Here is an 18,378-nt window from a genome sequence, read left to right as displayed (position 1 = left end):
CTCCCCTGCAATAGGCAGAAAGTTTTTGGCATCATTGGGCAAAAATTCCATAATAACCTTTCAGCATATTGTAACTCAAGTGTTCTGAGAGAAAACTAGACTTCTGCACCTCCTCATTGTTCTATTTTCAGGCTTAAAAAATCCTGTACGAGCCGGTCATTGTTGTGACATAAACCCCGAAATTACATTATCCCTTACGCATATCATACAGTGTTGAATTTGTTCAATTCATGTTTGTCTTATGAGTCCTGTTCTCATTTGCAGTGAGGCAGAAACGAGGCGGAGAGTGGATTTCATAACGGGAAAAGATGCGGTTGTTCTGTCGTTGATGGAACTGGGTCAAGTGCTGCAAGAGGAAAGGCAACTTTCTGAACAACTGAATGGTCAAGCCTCTGAGGACAGGTTAATGTGCTGTGCTACATGCATGGAGAGAGAGAGTGAGAGTGAGAGAGAGAGAGAGTGTAACCTTACATAAACCAAAGTTGTTGCCCTATCCAGAATGATTTCACTATATTTATTGTCTTTCAGAAATGATTTGCAGGAAAGGATGGAGGGCATCACAAACAAGGCGAGAAGCCACGCTGCTGAAATTGAGAAGGTGAAAGAGCAACTGGCAGAGGGAAAAGCTCGTAATATGGCTGGTAAGGAGAGCATGGGGGTCTCTATATACCGGTAGAGTTGTATTTGAAATACAGTTTATAATCTGCTATCTTTCTTTGCCAACAGCGCACGCTTTGATTCAAGCACCGACCGGCAAATCAAAGAGAAATCCAAGCAAATCCAAGTGAATAAAAAATGTGATGTTTGTTTTGTATTTTACTGGCACGCTATTTTAAATTGCATTTGATATTCATAATTAATTGTGTATATATTTTGTTTCACCTAATAAAATGACTGATTTGATCTTATCCCAGAACCACTTGTATTTAATAGCCCAGCAGGATAGCTCTCTAGACATGCTTTGATATGGGACCTGAGGCACTAAGTACATTTACTCAAGTACTGTGATTACACACAGTCTCCATAGTGGTAGTCAGTCTATCCACCAATTCATCCAGTGTAGTAGTAGTTTACCTGAGTACTTGTTTTGGTTTATGAGAGGATATTTGTACTCCTTTTCAGAGGGAAATATTGTACTTTTCTGTAAACCGAGTTATGTTATTGTTTAGATATATGAGATATATTTAACACCTTGCAACATTTTTAATTTTTCCTGCAGCATTTTCTATTTTTCCTTGTTGCTTAAAAATTAATGAATAAATATTGGTTTAGGGAGACGTACATTTGGTCAGTTAAAAATAAAAAGCGAGTGGTCAACTGTTACAGTGGCTGTCAACCCTATAATGCATTAAATATTTGAAAGGTGCATTTGTGGAAGAATATGAATATCCTTTATTTAAACTTTATCTGACTTTATTCTGGAAATCTGAGATTTTTTTTCCCTCAATGTGGCCCTAATACTCTGTAGTACATTTGCTCTTTGGCCCTCACTGCATTAGACTTATATACTATATACTTGGACTATAAACTGTGTTACCTTCATCACAATGCTCAAATGTTTTGCGGCACCAGACAGATTTTCTTTTTTTCTTGTTTTTTTGCATAAAATGGCTCTTTTGATAGTAAAGGTTGCTGACCCCTGACCTATGATAATAAGTCATAATTTATTAGTTGATATATATTTTTCTAAATCTGCAAAGTAAGTAGAAACTAAATGTAGTGGAGTAAAAAGAGCAATATATGCCTCAAAAATGTAGTGGAGTAATGTAAATACTCAAGTAAAGTAGGCTACGAGTACAATGTAAATGTAGTTAGATTCCGCCACTGGCTGTAGAAACAAGGGGAACGCCTTCGCTTTATTGACGCTCTCGGGCTTCCGTAGATGTGTCATGTGAGGAAACACGGTAACGCAACTGAACGCAACGTAGTGCTGCTTTACGAGACCTCCTTTTATGGTAAGTTGTTTGCTATTTTTAAGTTAGTTCATTGTAACTTACATTAGCTGTAATATACTGATAATACCTGTTAGAAAAAGGTAGACTGCACCTCCTTTTAATGAAGATAATGTCTGTTATCAACACTACACGTGTCGCTCAGAGAGCACATAGTCACAGTTACATCAGATCAGATATTATAATACATGTTGCCAGCTCATGACAGTAATGTTGTAACAGCTGGACTAAGCTGTTAACAACAGACTAGTGTAGTTAATTATTGTGGATAAGTCTGAACGAACCGTATTATTTTCTTACAGTATGTTTCTGTTTCTTGTGTCTTTACTTACAGTTCAATGAGGTAAAATAATAATAAAACAACAATGACGACTGGAGCAGACCACCGCTGCATCTTTACTTTGAGCCCAGATGATGAAGCTCTGGTCGGACTGAGAGAAGTGAACTCAGTCCTGAAGCAGCCTGTCAACACTGAGCCAGCCTCAGACGGTATGTATGAATGAATATGTAGCTGTGGGGGTTTCTGTAGTAAATAAAACACATTATTTTACTGTCTATTAACATTATTATTATTACAGATTATGTATTATATTTTTTATTGTGCAACATAAAGCAGGTTTAGTTTGATCTATCTGTTAATAATTTGTATTTTCATGGATAATTACATAAGACTTTGTGGCACATGATTTGTTTCTGAATGTTAGTTGTACATGTTTTATAATGTGTATTATGTTTATTACCTTAATTTTCTTAATTTATGTACAAAATAATTGTTATGAGGTTAAGAGATCTGCCCTCCCTCATGTCCTTGTGTGTCTCATTCAAAGTGCCTTAGAAATCTGTATTTGTTTCCTTCCTCATGTTATTGCAGCTTCAGCAACTTATACAATCATCATCCCATTCTTTCCTACTGTATTTTCATTTTACAGCTGTCTCTTTGTTTTTACACAAAATTTCACAACTTAAAACAAAGGGGAGAGAAAAAACACCAAAAAAACAAAACAAGACTTCATCTTAAACTATAATTTCAATTGAATTCAGAGAAAAAAGGGAGGAAACATACTTAAATAATCCAAAGAATTAAAATTAAAAAAAGTAAGATAAATACATTTAAATAAAAATAAATGTGGTGAAGGGTCGGAGGTCAGGGAGGGGAAGTGTGTGGAAAGGGTATGTGTTGTATGGGGTTTTACTGTCTATTTGATCCTTGCTTTGTATTTCCTTGTTCATATAGAGTTGGAGGACAGATCTCCAGAGGATGAGAGACAGCGGGAGTCCAGTCTGGTCAGAGAGGTGTCAGACAAGATGCTCTGTTCAGCCTGCAAATGCCTCTTTATTAGTCGAGAGGAACAGGTGACCACACAGCTTCAAACTCTCTATTAATAATACTAATAGATCTGTTGATGTACTGAAGACTGTACATCGGCATGGGTTGTCTTTTCTTTTTTTTTTTTAAATACTTATACTTCAGTAATTCTTTGTCTTTGTCTTTATTTTCAGACGGAGCACTACAAGCTGGACTGGCATCGCTTCAACTTGAGACTAAAGATTTCAGGAATGCCACCAGTCACAGCGGAGGAGTTTGAGAGGAAGACTGGAGCTGGTGAGGAAACCTAAACACCTAAACAAGAGCAGCGAAGTGTTTGTAACAGCTGATTGATTTCCAGTTATTGCTTTACAGGAGACATGTCGAGTATCTCAGGCTCAGAGTCCGACTCGGATGAAGAAGACTCAGATAGTGAGAGCGGGGGAACAAGCAGCAACGTCACTGGCACTGATAACGAGAGCTCAGTGGAAACCAGTTTATTTACTGGCCGGCCCTCCAGCAAGGTGGTTTTCCAGAACTCAGCCGGACAATATCTGTGGGTGTACCGCAGCATTCTGCAGGGACAGGTGAGGCTCAGCAGGTACAGTGTGTGATGTGTATGCTAACAGACATTTGATATTTTTTGTTAATGAATGTTCTGTTGTTGTAATATTTCAGTCAGATGATGATGCAGGATCCTCCCTGAAGGCCATAAGTAAGAACACGGTGTGGGTCGTTCTCATGACGGGTGGAGGACACTTCGCTGGTGCAGTATTCCAAGGGTGGGTGGAGAGTCTGTTGGCTGGTTTGTTTTCACTATCTTAGACCACTGGTTCCCAACCTGTGGGTCCTAACCCCCACTAGGGGTCACCAAAACTTCACAGGGGGTCACAAGGCCTTCTTTATTTTGTAAGGGGTGCAAGACAACTTTTAAAAAAATATACAGGTGGCCTATAGCTCAGCATTTCATTCATTTCTGTGAAGAAAACTAAATCCAATTAGTTTTTTGTTTTTTTTAAGTTTGGATTATTAATTAAGAGATATACAGGATAAGGGCACGCTGAAGACCTGAACACAAGTAATATTCATAGAGCCGTCCCTTTCTGCTAAACAGCCTCGTCCTGCATTAGAAAAGTACGCAGTTAAAGCAACCAAATAGCTAATCGAACGGCGGCCAAGTGTGAGGGAGAAGAAAGCATTGAATTTGTCCAAAAAGAAGCCTATTAAGTATGTATTAATGTTAAAAATATTTTTTAAAAATACATTATACAGACAAAGAGTTGTATTAAAAGTTTCTACAAATAACAGGAAACTCATCTCGGATGCAATATTCACAGTAATAATCAATAATCTGCTCAAAATTCATCCAAATCGCTTGTTTTACACAAACTTCCTGCAGTTACTGCATTCACTATTTGGGTTAATTGTACAGTTTTTCTGTTGTTGTGGACTACATGTACGTACCGTGCATGCGTCGATGCATGACAACGTTTTGTTTACTATCACAGTACGTTTCTTAATTTTCTCCCGGCGTCCCGTCTCTCCCTCCATGTATGCCAGATAGCTGAAATTATGTTTGAAGAAAGTTTGAATCTGATATGTTTGAATAATGCCGGATAAGTGTACATTTAATATTTAATAGCTCTCTAATGACCGGTACAATTAGAGCCATGAAATATTGTGTAGTATGCAGGCTACATACTTGTGTTGCCACATTGTTTTTCAGACTTGCGTCCGGAAATAATTTTTATAATCAAATGCTTTAGAATACACTGATGGTACAGTCGGTTCTGTTTACCCTCATCCTTGAAAGCCAGTGCCATTAAGATATAAGTACTTGTAATGCTATTTTTTAAATAAAGGACAATAATTCACATTTGGAGTGAAGAATACAATACAGTTCTGTTTGCGTACTGATAGGTTGTGAATGGGTAGGATATTTTTGGGGCTTCTTGAAAAGTAATGGAAAGGTTTTGCAAATTTGTCCATGAGAATATGTGGGAACCCTGTAAAAGCACAGCCAGCTCAGTAGCGGTTGAGCATCTGCCCAATACAGTTTATTATTTTTACAGAAAAGAAGTCCTTCAGCACAAGACCTTCCACCGATACACGGTGCGAGCGAAGCGAGGCACTGCTCAAGGACTCCGAGACTCTCAGAACCGCAGCCACACGCCCAAGTCTGCAGGAGCTGCTCTGAGGCGACACAATGAGGCGGCGCTCGTCAAGGCAAGATTAGTTCATTTAACAGCGCTGTCATTGTTTCCTTTACAATGATAGTCTTCCATTTTACAAACTAATTTAGCTGTGATTCTTTTTCCTATGGCTAATGATCTATGTAATGCTGATGATGCTTTCGGCTAATTTCCATTAATTTTTCTCTAGTACCAATCAGAGTTTCTGTCAGGGTATCCATCCTCCTCTGAGAGGCAATTTTATTTACGTTGTGAGAGTGTGCTGATGCATTCACAAAGCGTAGGTGCTGCGTCTGTGTAAAAGATGCTTATTCCAAAAGGCCCATTTGAGAGTGCAATTGCATATCGTCAGAATACAACTCCCAAAAATGGACTGCAACAATTTTCTTGTTAAACACTTACTGCTCATTTTTATTATTGTTCAACGCTTTAATTAAATTGAGTTTTACAAATTAATACAATTCTAAAGTAAACCATGTAAAATGTTTCGGTGTAGTCCATTGCCTGCAGTGTATTATACACCTCAGTTATAAGGTGAGGTAGCAAGTTTAACACTTGTATAACCTTTTGCAGGACATCCAGGATCTTCTGGTCAGCTGGGCTGAACACTTGAAGGAGGCCTCTGCCATATTCCTACGATCCCCTAGTTACAATAAAAGCATCTTTTTTACTGGTCGTGCAGCTCCGTTTGACAAAAAAGATCCCAGGATCCACACACTCCCCTTTGCCACGCGCAGGGCGACCTTTCGGGAGGCACAGAGGGTACATGAGGTGCTTTCCACCGTCAATGTTTATGGTAAGCTGAATTATATCCTTGGAATAATGACATGTTATCTGCTAAGCCAGGGTATAATCAATACCAAAATATCTTGTTGCAGGGAAAGACACAGACATGTCTGCAGTCTTAAGTCCGTCTAAGAAGGCCTGGAAAAAATCTGTCAAACCCACAGAGCAAATAAATACCAATCAAGAGAAAGGTAAGCTTAAGAGGTTAACATGTACACTGTAGAAGTAAACTGTATTGAAATCTATGTGGATACAATATCTTTACTAAACCTAGATGTTAATATATTGCTGTTTCAACACAAAGTTCATTAATGGCCGGGCAGCTCTGCTGTCCTAAATCTGCCTTCCCATGCATGAAAATAAAGCAAACTTTGCACATAGGTCCAGTCCTATGCTGAACTTCTTCATCTGGCTTTGTGGGCCAATAGTCCTGATGGTGGCGCTACAGCAACCGTCTAAAATTCATAACAAATCAATCGTACGCGTTAGAACTGTGCAACCTTCACCAAAAGTCTCCCACGTTTTTTTGTTTAAACAATACTGTACACAGCCACTGCAAATTCTTGCTAAATAAAGCTCCAATGTTTATGAAAATAAATGGCAAAATGTTGAGGTCATTGTAGATGTAGGGTGGTAAATTTCAGAATTTTATCTCAAAAACTGCATTTTTGACATTATTTTGACTTCTATCATCATGTGAACCATTGCAGTCAATAGAAATCAAGCATTTTTAAACATCAGTTTGTCACTTATGGAGCAATCAATCTTTATAAAAATAAATTACAGATATCTCTACGTTGTCTAGATGAAGTACGCAAATTCTTTGTCTCAAAAACTGACTTTTTGAAACTAATTTGAAATCTACCTTTACATGCAACCCTGGCGATTGCCTCAGTCAAAGTGTGATGTCATAGTGTGAAGTGGTAGTTTCCCCCCGAGCAGTAAGCTCACCAAGATAGTGACATGTTCTTGGTGTCTGAGTTTGTGAGTTTGAGACCCGATCGAGGCCGAATTAACATGCTAATGTCTTAAAGGATTAATGATGATGGAGCGTCCTGTATTTCTCATTTGTCTTCCTCCTCTTCTTATTCCTCCTCAAATTGCCTGGCCCCGACTCACAGCGGTGCAGCAGCTATAATTTACTGTGAATTTTGGTATTTTTGGCATCAGCAGATGAAAACCATGAAAGCTCTGATGAAGAAGAGGGTGGAGAGATCCAGCTGGAGATGGTGGAGATGACGATAGGAACTCTGGACCTCAGGGAGTCTGAAATCTATCCATCCAGGCACCGGAGAAGGAGGAGGAAAAAGAAGGAGGAAACCAAGCTGGAAAATGAGGGTAAGTCTGGTCCAGAGTGTCGTCACATAGGACATGCTCATCTATCACATAAAAGTTTTGCTAGATGTATGAAATTTCACATCCATGTGTGACAGAATTGATAAACACAGAAGCAGACAATCAAGAGGAGGTAGTGTTGGAGGCTACGACAGCAGAAGACGCCCCTCCTGAGACAAAGAACAAGAGGAAGAGGAAAGCACAGAGTAAGAAACAACTGGAAGGTAAGTGTTTCTTTCTCACGATTGTTCATTACGTTTACATCTTGCCACCTCTAATATATAATGTTTTACTTATTATTTAGCTTTCTGTGTCTTTAGAAAACGTTGAGTCGTCAGAGTATGGCCTGAGGGATGAAGTGTTCACAGCCTGTAAGGTGGGGGATGTGGACGCTCTACGTAGACTCCTTCAGCTACCTGGAGACACATCAGAGCAGTCGGAGAGCAACGCTTCCGATGTCCCCAGTCCGCTAACTCTCCTTAATAAGCCCATAGACTCGTCAGGGTTCACTTTGCTGCATGTTGCCTCAGCAGCTGCGCAAAAGGCCGTGGTCAGGCTGCTCCTGGATGAAGGAGCAGACCCGGCCTGCAGGTATAAAAAATATACAGTCAAGTGTAGTAAAGGTAAAATTTCAGTGTGATAATTCGCAGTGAACCTATGCCCAGATTTAAACAATATTTCTGCAATATTCCTTTACAGGGATAACAAAGGGCAGACCCCGTATATTGTCGCCCCCGACAAAGACACAAGGAACGTCTTTCGTAAATACATGGGTGAGAATCCTGACAAATACGACTACAGCAAGGCGCAGGTAAGAACATACAGTCTAACTTTTGACGTGTGCCATTAAATGCAAGCAGAGCACTTATTTTTTACACTTGTGCATAGGGCTGCCCAATTAATCAAATATTAATGGCAATCACGATTTTAGCTTTCCCACAATTAAATGAAAATGATCGGCTGCGATATTGATGTTTAAAATGCATGCTCTGCTCAAAGAAAACTCGGCTGCATATCGATTCAAGTGCTTCCTAAACTAACAGACAAACTTTCCTGAATGTTGCGGCTGCAGTCCAGAGTAGAAGAGTAATATACAGTCTTATTTTCTATATTATTTTCTATTTTCTATTTTCACTAAGTCTTATTTTGATGCAAAGATGAAAGTGGTGTGAAAGTGAAAATGCAATACAAATATTTTGTCCCTAAAATTAATAAATAATCAGGATCTCAATATTGATAAAAAATAATCGTGATTATCATTTTGGCCATAATCATGCAGCCCTACTTGTGCACCTTTTAGGTCCCTGGGCCGCTAACGGCAGAGATTGAATCCAAAAAGACGGAGAAGAAAAAGGTGCAGAAGGCACTAAAAAAACAGCGAGATAAAGAGCAGAAGGAGGAAAAGAGGAAACAAGAGTTGGAGGCAGAGGAAAAGAAGAGGTTTACATCTCTGACTGATCGTGAAAAGGTGAGTTATTGTGTATTTTATCTCTGATATTCAGTTTTTTTTTTGTTTTTTTTTTGATACCCTGAAAATGTGTGGTTTATGGTTACAGAGAGCTCTGGCAGCAGAGAGGAGGTTAGCGGACCAAGTAGCTGCAACAAAAGTCGGCATCTCTAATGTCAAGTAAGCCATTCTCTCAATTAGTCATAATGTAAATTACTTTAAGCATCACTGTAAATCCTTTTTTACTCAGAAATCCAATGTGCTTTTTATTTGTCTTTGTCTCCAGGAGGTGCTGGACTTGTGGGGAGTCCCTGCTTGGGAAGATCCCATTTCAGTACCTGGAGTATTCGTTCTGCACTCCTCGCTGTGTCCAAACACATCGAAAAGCCAACGCTCCTCCAGGCAAGACCTAACACCCATATATATATATATATATATATATATGTATAACACCCATGTGGAACATCTGAGTTGGAAGGAAGCTTCCTCATTTACACTAAAAGTGAATTCTAATATGGCTGTGTCTTGCCAGGGTGCTAGTTTCATTTTCAACTCTAAAACATACATTTTAAATATAATTGTATTATGCCAGATGATCTCAGACAACTGGATTCATATACTGTATTGAAATAATGTAATAAAGGTATAATTTATTTACAGTATCTGCAACTATGGAAAAGGTAAAAAAAAGCAAATGCAATAAAAAAAACTGTAATACTGATTGTTTGTATATCGCTGTAATTTTTTCACAGGCGTCAGTGAATGATGTTCAATGTTTGACTGAAGCTACTGTTTTAAAGCAGATGACATTGGATTGTGATGATAAAGAACTGGCTACACTGAAAATCTGAAGTGATTGAAAATAATGGTGCAACAGAAATAATGCAGGAAAAAGCACTTTGCAGTTTTTGTTCAGATGGCTTCAGTCAAACTTGCTTTATACAGATATTGGGATGTACTGTAGTATTCCTACAGAGAGTTGAGAAAATGTTGTGCTACAAATCTCTGTGCGCTCTGTTAAGTCTTTTCAGCGATGACATTAAGCAGAGGTCGGTCCATGAAGAGAACCCGTAGGTGAGCCGGGGCTCCCTCCAGCTCCAGTACTGTGATGTTGTTGGGCAGGATGGGGCTGAGCAGCGGTCCTGGGACATATAGAGTCTGTTGAGGGCCTCTGGCTGGCCAGTATCGTCCCAGATTCATACCATTAATCCAAACCTGACCCTGATATAAGAGAGATAAAACGATAAGGATACAGTTATTTTTTCCCCTGGAATCATGAGGTAAACCCTCATTGAAATTAAAGGAATACTTCAACCACAAAATGACCATTTGTATATCAATTACTCACCGCGTGTCACCTTCATTCTTCGTTCACCAAGGACGCATGCGAGAAAAAGTTTTCTTCAAGGTAATACGCGGTGAGTAATTGATAGACAGATGGTCAATTTAAGGGTGAAGCATTCCTTTTAAGTGTCCCCCGTCAAAAAAAATCAACATTACCTTTGTCCATTCATTGAGCTTGAGAAAGGTGTCCCAGGTAAGGCCGTTGGGCTGTAAGGTCCCCGTGTACAAGGCTGGTCCAACTGAAGCGTCTCTCTGAGAGGCGGGGGAGAAGTTGTGACTGTATGAATGAGGCCATCCACGAGCGATGGCTCCATCGATGTCCAGAGGGTAGATCTGCCAGTCGGTCAGTACATCTTTACCCAGGATCAGGTTGCTCAAGAGGCCCTGCAGGACACACAATGTTAACCAGCTAAATCACAGTAGCATCAAACAGGTGGGAATAGTCTTCATTTTCATAATCGCTTTAGGGTTTGTGGTATTAACACCTCTAACAGGAACTGGCCCTGGTACTTTGGCTTTATCAATCTTTATGTTTCTTTGAGGAATATTTCAAATATGTAAACAGATGGAGAATACGAAGAGTTCGAGCACTCTGGGGATACCACTTTGTTCGTAAATATTTATTTTGGCAAATGAAAGAGATATTTCTGTTTGTGTATACCCCATCATGTAAAACTTGATATGACATTTAGTTTGATAACAACGCTTTAATGTCATTTATATATTTGGTGATCTTTCTCAAATGTGTAAGCCTAGTTTGATGCAAAGCGAAGGATTATAATATCAATACTTTTCTATTTGCTGGGTTTTAATGAGGTCAAAACAAAAAACGTGAAAGATTGATTTAGTAGTTATTACTAGATTTACACATGCAGCATTGAATTTTGCGGACCCCAATATCAACTAAACAGGAGCGTTAAATAAGTGATTGTGTGAGCAGAAAAAAAACAATGTAATTTACTCTCTGGTATTGGACTTGCCTTGTAGTCATTGATCTTGCTGCCAAAGTTCACCCTGCCCATGTTCTCAACGAGGACGTCCACAGTGTCCCCCTGCTGTCCAGTGACGTTCATTACCAGCACCGTGTCTCTCTGCAACAGACCCTGGAAAACCTGTCCACACAGACACACACTTGTGAGTGTGAACATTAATAAATACAAAATGAACAAGTAAGAATTACAATTTCATAAACGATCATGCCTGATCTCAACCTGTGATGTTTTCCCTACACCTGACATGAAAAATGTGATTGGCTAGACAACAACAGTTCATTGTAAAGGCTCACCCCATTGACGGACACATATGCACGGTCATGAACCCCATTCAGTGGAGAGATAAGTGGCGTGGGCTCGGAGAGGTCCCGGGGTAGCGTGGTCCGATAAAGCATGAATCCATAGTACTGTACACAATAGACATGACAGGTTGCAGACACAACAGTCTAGAAGTTCTCCATGTTTCAAGAGGTTTACTGCCACTAACTACAACACCAGACACCATTAGCTGTTGCTGCCTTTTAGACAGACACCATTAAAAGGATCCCCATTAGCTGATGGTGTCTGAAATGCGGTACATTATATTCATCATATACATACTTTATACAACATTGATTCATTGTACATTCATTTACATCATATTTGACAAATTAATCTATGTATTAGCCTCGAGGGCCATTACCAGGGAACAAGAACTAAACATTATACATGACCAACACAGGACTATCAATCAGCTGCTTAATTAATGCATTGTCAAATGGTATTTGCATGATGATTTGCTATAGGATTGAAGTATGTAAAGAGGAGCAGTTATTCCAATGATTGATGGCACGATAAATTACTTTTTTAAGAGTTTGGGCGAGGTAACATGATGTGGCCGTCACCATACCTGTTTCATCTCTTCAAACGTCAGAGGATGCTGGGATTTCACCGGCCCGAGAGGTGAGAGGGTGTTCAGTAGACCGCCGACTTTGCCAACCTGAAAAAAGTGTCCACTATTGAGATCAATCACAGCAACTTCTGGCTCTTTAAAAGCTGAAATGGTATTACCTTTTTCAGGGTCACGAAGCCATAGGCAAACTTCGGTGTTGCTGGTGGCATGGGCCCAGAGGGAATATCTCTAAACTGTAGAGAAACAGTGATGCGTTAATCGTATCATAGACATGTGAACAAGTGTAATCAGGACATCCACCTTAGTGGGTGTCGGTTTATTATAGTACCAGCTTAATGACGTCTCTGATGGCCAACAGCTTCTCTGTGGGGTCTCCTGCCTCCGACAGCGGGGCGTCGTAATCATAACTAGTCACTACTGAGCGGAACCTCGTGTCATGATCGGCGCCTTCGTGGGGTTACAAAGAGATGGACGCATCACAAGCTGAGCCTTTATCCTCATAAATGAGCAACTGAGATACTGATGATGGAAACCAGTGACTTTACCGTTCCAGTAGCCAAAGTTGGTGCCTCCTTCAAACATGTACCTGAGAAGAGAGACTGTGTGTCACTTAGTGGGGATACTTGAGTTCATTACACAGACTAGGGCTGGGCGATATGGCCAAAATATTCTATCACGATATAGGTCATTTCATATCTTGATAACAATAGATATCACAATATATAGCATGTTTTCTGGAAATTCAATAAATAAATTGTCCAAATGAAATGACCAGGAACAATTAGGGCCTCAGACTCACTTTCTGTTTTTAAATCTAATCTTAAAACTCACCTGTTGCTCTTAGCTTTCCCCTAAGGTTTTTTTTAATTACTATAATTTTATAGTAGCTTTTAATTGCATGTTTCTTGTGTAAAATTGTATTGGGATTGTTTTACCCTTTGTGTGAGGCACCTAGAGATTTCACTGTATTTTAACGTGTGCTATATAAATTAAATGAATTATTATTTATTATAAATGAGTTTTAAGTGAAATTGTAGAGAAAAAATAAATAAATACAGACCTAGCCTATATTGCGATAGAAACGATAAAGAAAAATAGAAATTTTTATATAATTTTGACGATATATATATCGTCATATTGCCCAGCCTTAACACAGACGGGTGCTTTTCACCTCTTGGGAACATTTTTATCTCAAACTGGTGATTGATGCATCCTCAAGAAAAGGCTGGAAATATTCTATATTCATGGGATTTGTTGACAATAAGAAAATCTAGAACAATGCCAGGAAGGTTTGTGAAGAGAAGAGGAAAGTTTGCAAGTGTTTGTGGAGACCTACATGTTGACGTTGGCCCCCATGGTTAGCATCTCTGCCAGCACTCTGCTGACCTTCTGAGCGTTAACCACAGCATGCGGATCTGCCCAGTGGTCCAACCAGCCAGTGTAGAACTCTGAGTTCACCTGTAACACCATTTAAAACATCATTTGCTTGGTATAATGAGTCCATAACTACTGCATGTTGAGATTAGTGAATTAACATGTAACTAACCAGCGGCCCTCGAGGTTCAAACCGTCTTTGCCGGTTGAAGGCTTTAGATATGTTGGTGTCTGTATGAGGGGATAAATAATAGAAGTTGCGACTTTCCGTATGAATAGCTTCAGAAAGTACAGGATGCTATCTTGTTAATCATTTTCATACAATACCAACCTGTGCCAAAGTCCACGGTGGCGTATAATCCCTCCAGAGACCCACATGTCATTTCCCTGTCTGTGTTTCCATCGGTGGTGAACAGGACCGTCTCTTCACCCAGAAAGAAGCGGAACAGAGTCCGCAGGTGACGCATGTAGTTGTAGTCACAAGCGAAGTAACTTCCATATTCATTCTCCACCTGCAGCCGAAGAAGATGATTAATTAGAACCAATATTAAAATAATAACTCATAAAAAAACAGTTAATGCTCTACCTGGACAGAAATGATGTTGCCCCCGTTGGCATACAGCCAAGGCTTCATTTTGGGCAGGAGAACAGCAAGCCAGTTGCTGACTGCCTGGACATAATCTGGAGCGGAAAAAGACAGATCAATAGCTTATTACTATTAAAAAAAAAAAAAAAAGACAGACACATACAGTTAGTGCATGTTATACCTGCGTCAGCTGAGCGAAGTATGATGTTTGGTTTCTCAAGAAGCCATGCTGGCAATCCACCCTAGGAAGGAAGACTAAATGTTGTTTTGTTTTTTAAAATATCAACAGGAAATGGACATATTGAAAGTCACTGAAAGAAAGCAGACAGGAAGCAGTTGGAGATCGTGTTTTAGATTTCTTAGTAAGGTTACTTATCAGTCCCGGTTATCATGATGATGAGTCTATTTCTCACTAAATGGTATGCACAAATGGTAAACTGGAATGTCCAATTACATCTATCCTTTTGAATGGTTTTAAATATGAAATACATGTTAAATATAAATCCCGCTAACATCGTAGTAACACAGTTGCCCCTAATCTCCATTTACAAAAATGTGATGGGTGAATCTTTGAATCCGTACCTCTTGTTTTAATCTATTTTAGGGCTGCAACTAACGATTATTTTCATTGTTGATCAATCTGTCAATTATTTTCTCGATTAATCGATTAGTTGTTTGGTTTATAAAATGTCAGAAAATGGTGAAAAATGTCGATCAATGTTTCCCAAAGCCCAAGATGACGTCCTCAAATGTCTTGTTTTATCCACAACTCAAAGATATTTAGTTTAATGTCATAGAGGAGTAAATAAACCAGAAAATATTCACATTTAAGAAGCTGGAATCAAAGAATTTTGATTTTTTTTCTTAAAAAATTACACAAACCGATTATCAAAATAGTTAGCGATTCATTTTAATTAATTGACAACTAATCGATTAATCTTTGCAGCTCTAATCTATTTGTGATATCCCATCTTTTGTTTCTTTTCTCAATTTTCTATAATGCCACATTGTAATTTTTGGTTTAAAACACTTTCTTGATAATGTAAACTCATTGTGCTTTAGGTTGTAATGTTGTGAACTCATTTTGTTACTCACCATTTCCCACTCTGCACAGATGTACGGTCCTGGACGCAGGATGACCAGCAGACCCGTCTGATTGGCCAGATTCAGAAAATGCTCCAGATCTCGGTCCCCTGTGAAGTTCTGGACCCCCTGTACCGTTTCATGGAAGTTCCAGGGCACATATCTGTGTGGAGGCAGAGTAAATGAACAGTAAAGAAAGAGCATAAATATGCAGCTAAGAATGTGACGTGTTGAACTTACACTTGGATAGCATTGAGTCCAGTCATGTACATCTTGACGAGCCGGTCCTTCCAGTAGTACCGTGGGATTCTGGAGTAGTGAATACTGCCTGAGATGTACTGAAAGGGCTTCCCATCTTTCAGGAAACAGTTGTTTTTGTAGTCTATAGAGAACGATCTTCCTCCAGAGACCTGCAACAGATGGCATGGTATCTGGTAAGGTGTATTTTTAAAACATTGACTCTGTAATCTCCATTACATACAATCAGTGGTTGAATGTAACCAGTATTTACTCAAGTATTGTACTTAATTAAGTACAATTTTGAGGTATATGTACTTTACTTGAGTATTTCCATTTGATGATACTATATACTTCTACTAAACGACATTTTGGAGGCAAATATTGTACTTTTTACTCCACTACATTTATTTTGAAGTTTTAGTTACTTTGCAGATTTAGATTATTAATACTAAATATAAAATCAATACATTATTCTATATTATTATAGGTTAAGTCAGTGGTTCCCAAACTTTTTCATAAAGGACCACTAAACTGACACAAATTAGACCATGTTAGACCCCCATTTGATAAGTTTTTGTCTCAGGGTCCCCCATCTGATAGGATTTTGTCCCAGGGTTCCCCATCTGATAGGATTTTGTCTCAGGGTCCCCCATCTGATAGGATTTTTAATTTTAGATGTTTTATTACAGGAATTGTATGAAACCTATGACCAAAATAGTCATACATTCAGTCATTGTGTTAGTTATGGATGGAATTATAGTAAAATTAAATTATTATTTGCTGGAGACCCCCTGTAAGGACCCCTTTGAAAACATCTGGGTTAATATACCCAGCAGTGAAGTAATTAAAATTAGCCCCTTACCTTTGCCAGCTGCAACATGTAAATATAATTCAGTGATATTGTATATCATTCTGAAATGGGTGATTCCTATTGAGTACTTTTGGTGCTTATTAAGTATATTTTGATGCTAATTCTTATGTATTTACTTGAGTAAGATTGTGAATGCATGATTTTTTACTTGTACAATAAAATATTGCTAATTTTACTTAAGTAAAGGTACTTCAGGGGATAATATTAGCATTAGAATATATTGTGCACTTTTTATCTGTTAGCCTTGAATTCAAAGAGAGTACAGATACACTGGTTCCTACTTTAACTGGTATTAACAGGAACTGCAGACCTGTGAGAGATCATCAGGTGACTGTTTCTATTAATAAAGTTTAGTTTAGTTTCTTACCAAGTTTCCACTGACAGATAAACAGGCGAGGTTCACTGCGACGAAGAGTAAGACACCAGCAGCCATATCCGCTGGCTTCCCAAGAGGACTTAACCTAAAACTAATCCATCATCACTCATTAACATTATGGTATTATTACTGTTTCATGTGTGTTAATACAGCTGTGCTGCTCTCAGTCTGTGAACAGCAGCATCATCAACATCCTGCCCGCTTCTCTAAAGCTCTGTCACGTGATTCAGGGTCCTAAAGCCCGTCGGGTTCACCTCAGACTCCTGACTGTTTGTAAAGTTCCCCACAGTATAGCTCTCTGCATGGTTGACCTCATTCACTACACAAGTTATAGACAGTCCTCTGTTTATTATTTGGGGAATAAAGAATAATAATAATGAATGTACAGTAACTACACTTAAAGGGACTGTTTGTAAGAATCAGAAATGCTTGTTAACAGCGACATCTGTGGCCGTTAAGTCAACGAAAGTCAGCGTCGGGCTCGCGCTTGCTCGCTTTACATAGACATGAACGAGCATCGCTCAAAACAGTGAGGTGACACACGTCAGCTAAAACCACAATATCACTCTATATCTCACCTGCTTGGCAGTAATGTTAGCTGACCAGACGAAGGTCTCTCTAGGAATCAATGCTGATCCTAGTGTTGGCTTTTCCTGCTTCAGCCTCCCGACCACGGCCGGAGACGATAAAGTAACTTGCTGCGGAGCCCCGTCATTTCACAAGACATGGAAAACCTCTGTTGGTCTGGAGGAGCTGCAGCAGTTATTTCTGCACAAACGTCCACTGTACATTCACTAGATATTCTCAGAGCTAAACTAACTCTCCTGCAGTGTGTAGCGTGCGTGAGTGGAGTGAAATAGGCGAGAACGAGCGAGCAGAGTACAGCAGAGACTCCGGCCCTGGAGACCAAAGCTACGGTCTCCCCCGCGTCCTCCGACCGCGACCAACACTGTTTTGCAAGACGGGCTTCACTAGATAGAACTTTTAGGTTTTGGTGCTTCCGTGTAGTTTGTGTTGGAGTCTTGTCTGAACAGCATAGCCACACGCGAGCACGCATGGGACACTGACCCAGATTGATTTATATGTGTAAGAAGTTACAAACAATCCCTTTAAAGGGGGCATATGAAAAACTAACTTTTTCAGTGCTAGTGCACATAAATGTAAGGTATCTGGAGTGCCTACCAACCCACAAACTGTGAAATAAGACAATCCAGTCAGTTTTTTTTGTGGGCCGCCCAGATCGAAAACATGTGATTCAACAAGCCATTCAGATTTCGCTCCCATTCCTAAGTCACATGCAGGCTCACTAGAATAAGAGACAGAGACAGGCTAAAACAGAGAGTTTCAGACAGAGGGTGAATACAGGTGTATTCAGATAGACGGTATGAGAAAAATCAAGTGTTTTTTTTTAACATTAAAGGTGCTATTGATAACATTGGTAACATTCAGCAACTAGAAGTCGCATTCTCCCTCCCCCGTTCCATTGCATTTACTTCACAACATGTCGTTGCCAGGCTCTTACCGTCAATCTCAGCCATTTATCCGTTTTTTCCACACTAACTGACGACCCAGAGATACCACGTGATACCAACGTTATTTTAC

At 39.4% G+C, this 18,378-nt stretch overlaps 2 protein-coding genes across 3 annotated transcripts; one reads left to right on the top strand and one right to left on the bottom strand.

Annotated features, from left to right (window-relative positions):
- The first annotated feature begins 1,852 nt into the window (after positions 1-1,852).
- Positions 1,853-9,739, top strand: ankzf1 (ankyrin repeat and zinc finger peptidyl tRNA hydrolase 1). 2 transcript variants are annotated; one of them, XM_074659499.1, is made up of 16 exons: positions 1,853-1,955; positions 2,287-2,441; positions 3,187-3,305; positions 3,453-3,555; positions 3,634-3,845; positions 3,937-4,040; positions 5,331-5,484; positions 6,024-6,246; positions 6,329-6,427; positions 7,407-7,574; positions 7,670-7,795; positions 7,892-8,162; positions 8,271-8,382; positions 8,872-9,039; positions 9,128-9,198; positions 9,305-9,739. In XM_074659499.1, the coding sequence occupies exons 2-16, from the start codon at positions 2,318-2,320 to the stop codon at positions 9,429-9,431; spliced, it is 2,181 nt and encodes a 726-aa protein (XP_074515600.1). In that variant the 5' UTR covers positions 1,853-1,955; positions 2,287-2,317; the 3' UTR covers positions 9,432-9,739. The 2 variants fall into 2 exon arrangements, with proteins under 2 accessions (XP_074515600.1, XP_074515599.1); XM_074659498.1 differs by having other exon boundaries at positions 7,401-7,574.
- Positions 9,737-16,979, bottom strand: glb1l (galactosidase, beta 1-like). The gene is made up of 16 exons (XM_074659500.1): positions 16,768-16,979; positions 15,530-15,699; positions 15,302-15,452; positions 14,388-14,448; positions 14,207-14,301; positions 13,952-14,132; positions 13,793-13,851; positions 13,583-13,704; positions 12,792-12,832; positions 12,575-12,693; positions 12,405-12,479; positions 12,244-12,333; positions 11,648-11,761; positions 11,343-11,474; positions 10,519-10,746; positions 9,737-10,239 (listed from the first exon to the last, which is right to left on the bottom strand). Exons 1-16 carry the CDS (start codon positions 16,831-16,833, stop codon positions 10,036-10,038), a joined length of 1,908 nt encoding a protein of 635 aa, XP_074515601.1. The 5' UTR covers positions 16,834-16,979; the 3' UTR covers positions 9,737-10,035.
- Between the last annotated feature and the right edge of the window lie 1,399 nt (positions 16,980-18,378).

Source organism: Sebastes fasciatus, chromosome 14 (assembly GCF_043250625.1).
Source record: "Sebastes fasciatus isolate fSebFas1 chromosome 14, fSebFas1.pri, whole genome shotgun sequence".
Classification (NCBI taxonomy): Eukaryota; Metazoa; Chordata; class Actinopteri; order Perciformes; family Sebastidae; genus Sebastes; species Sebastes fasciatus.
The sequence above is the reverse complement of the archived record's forward strand: the minus strand, read 5'-3'. Positions and strand labels throughout refer to the sequence as shown.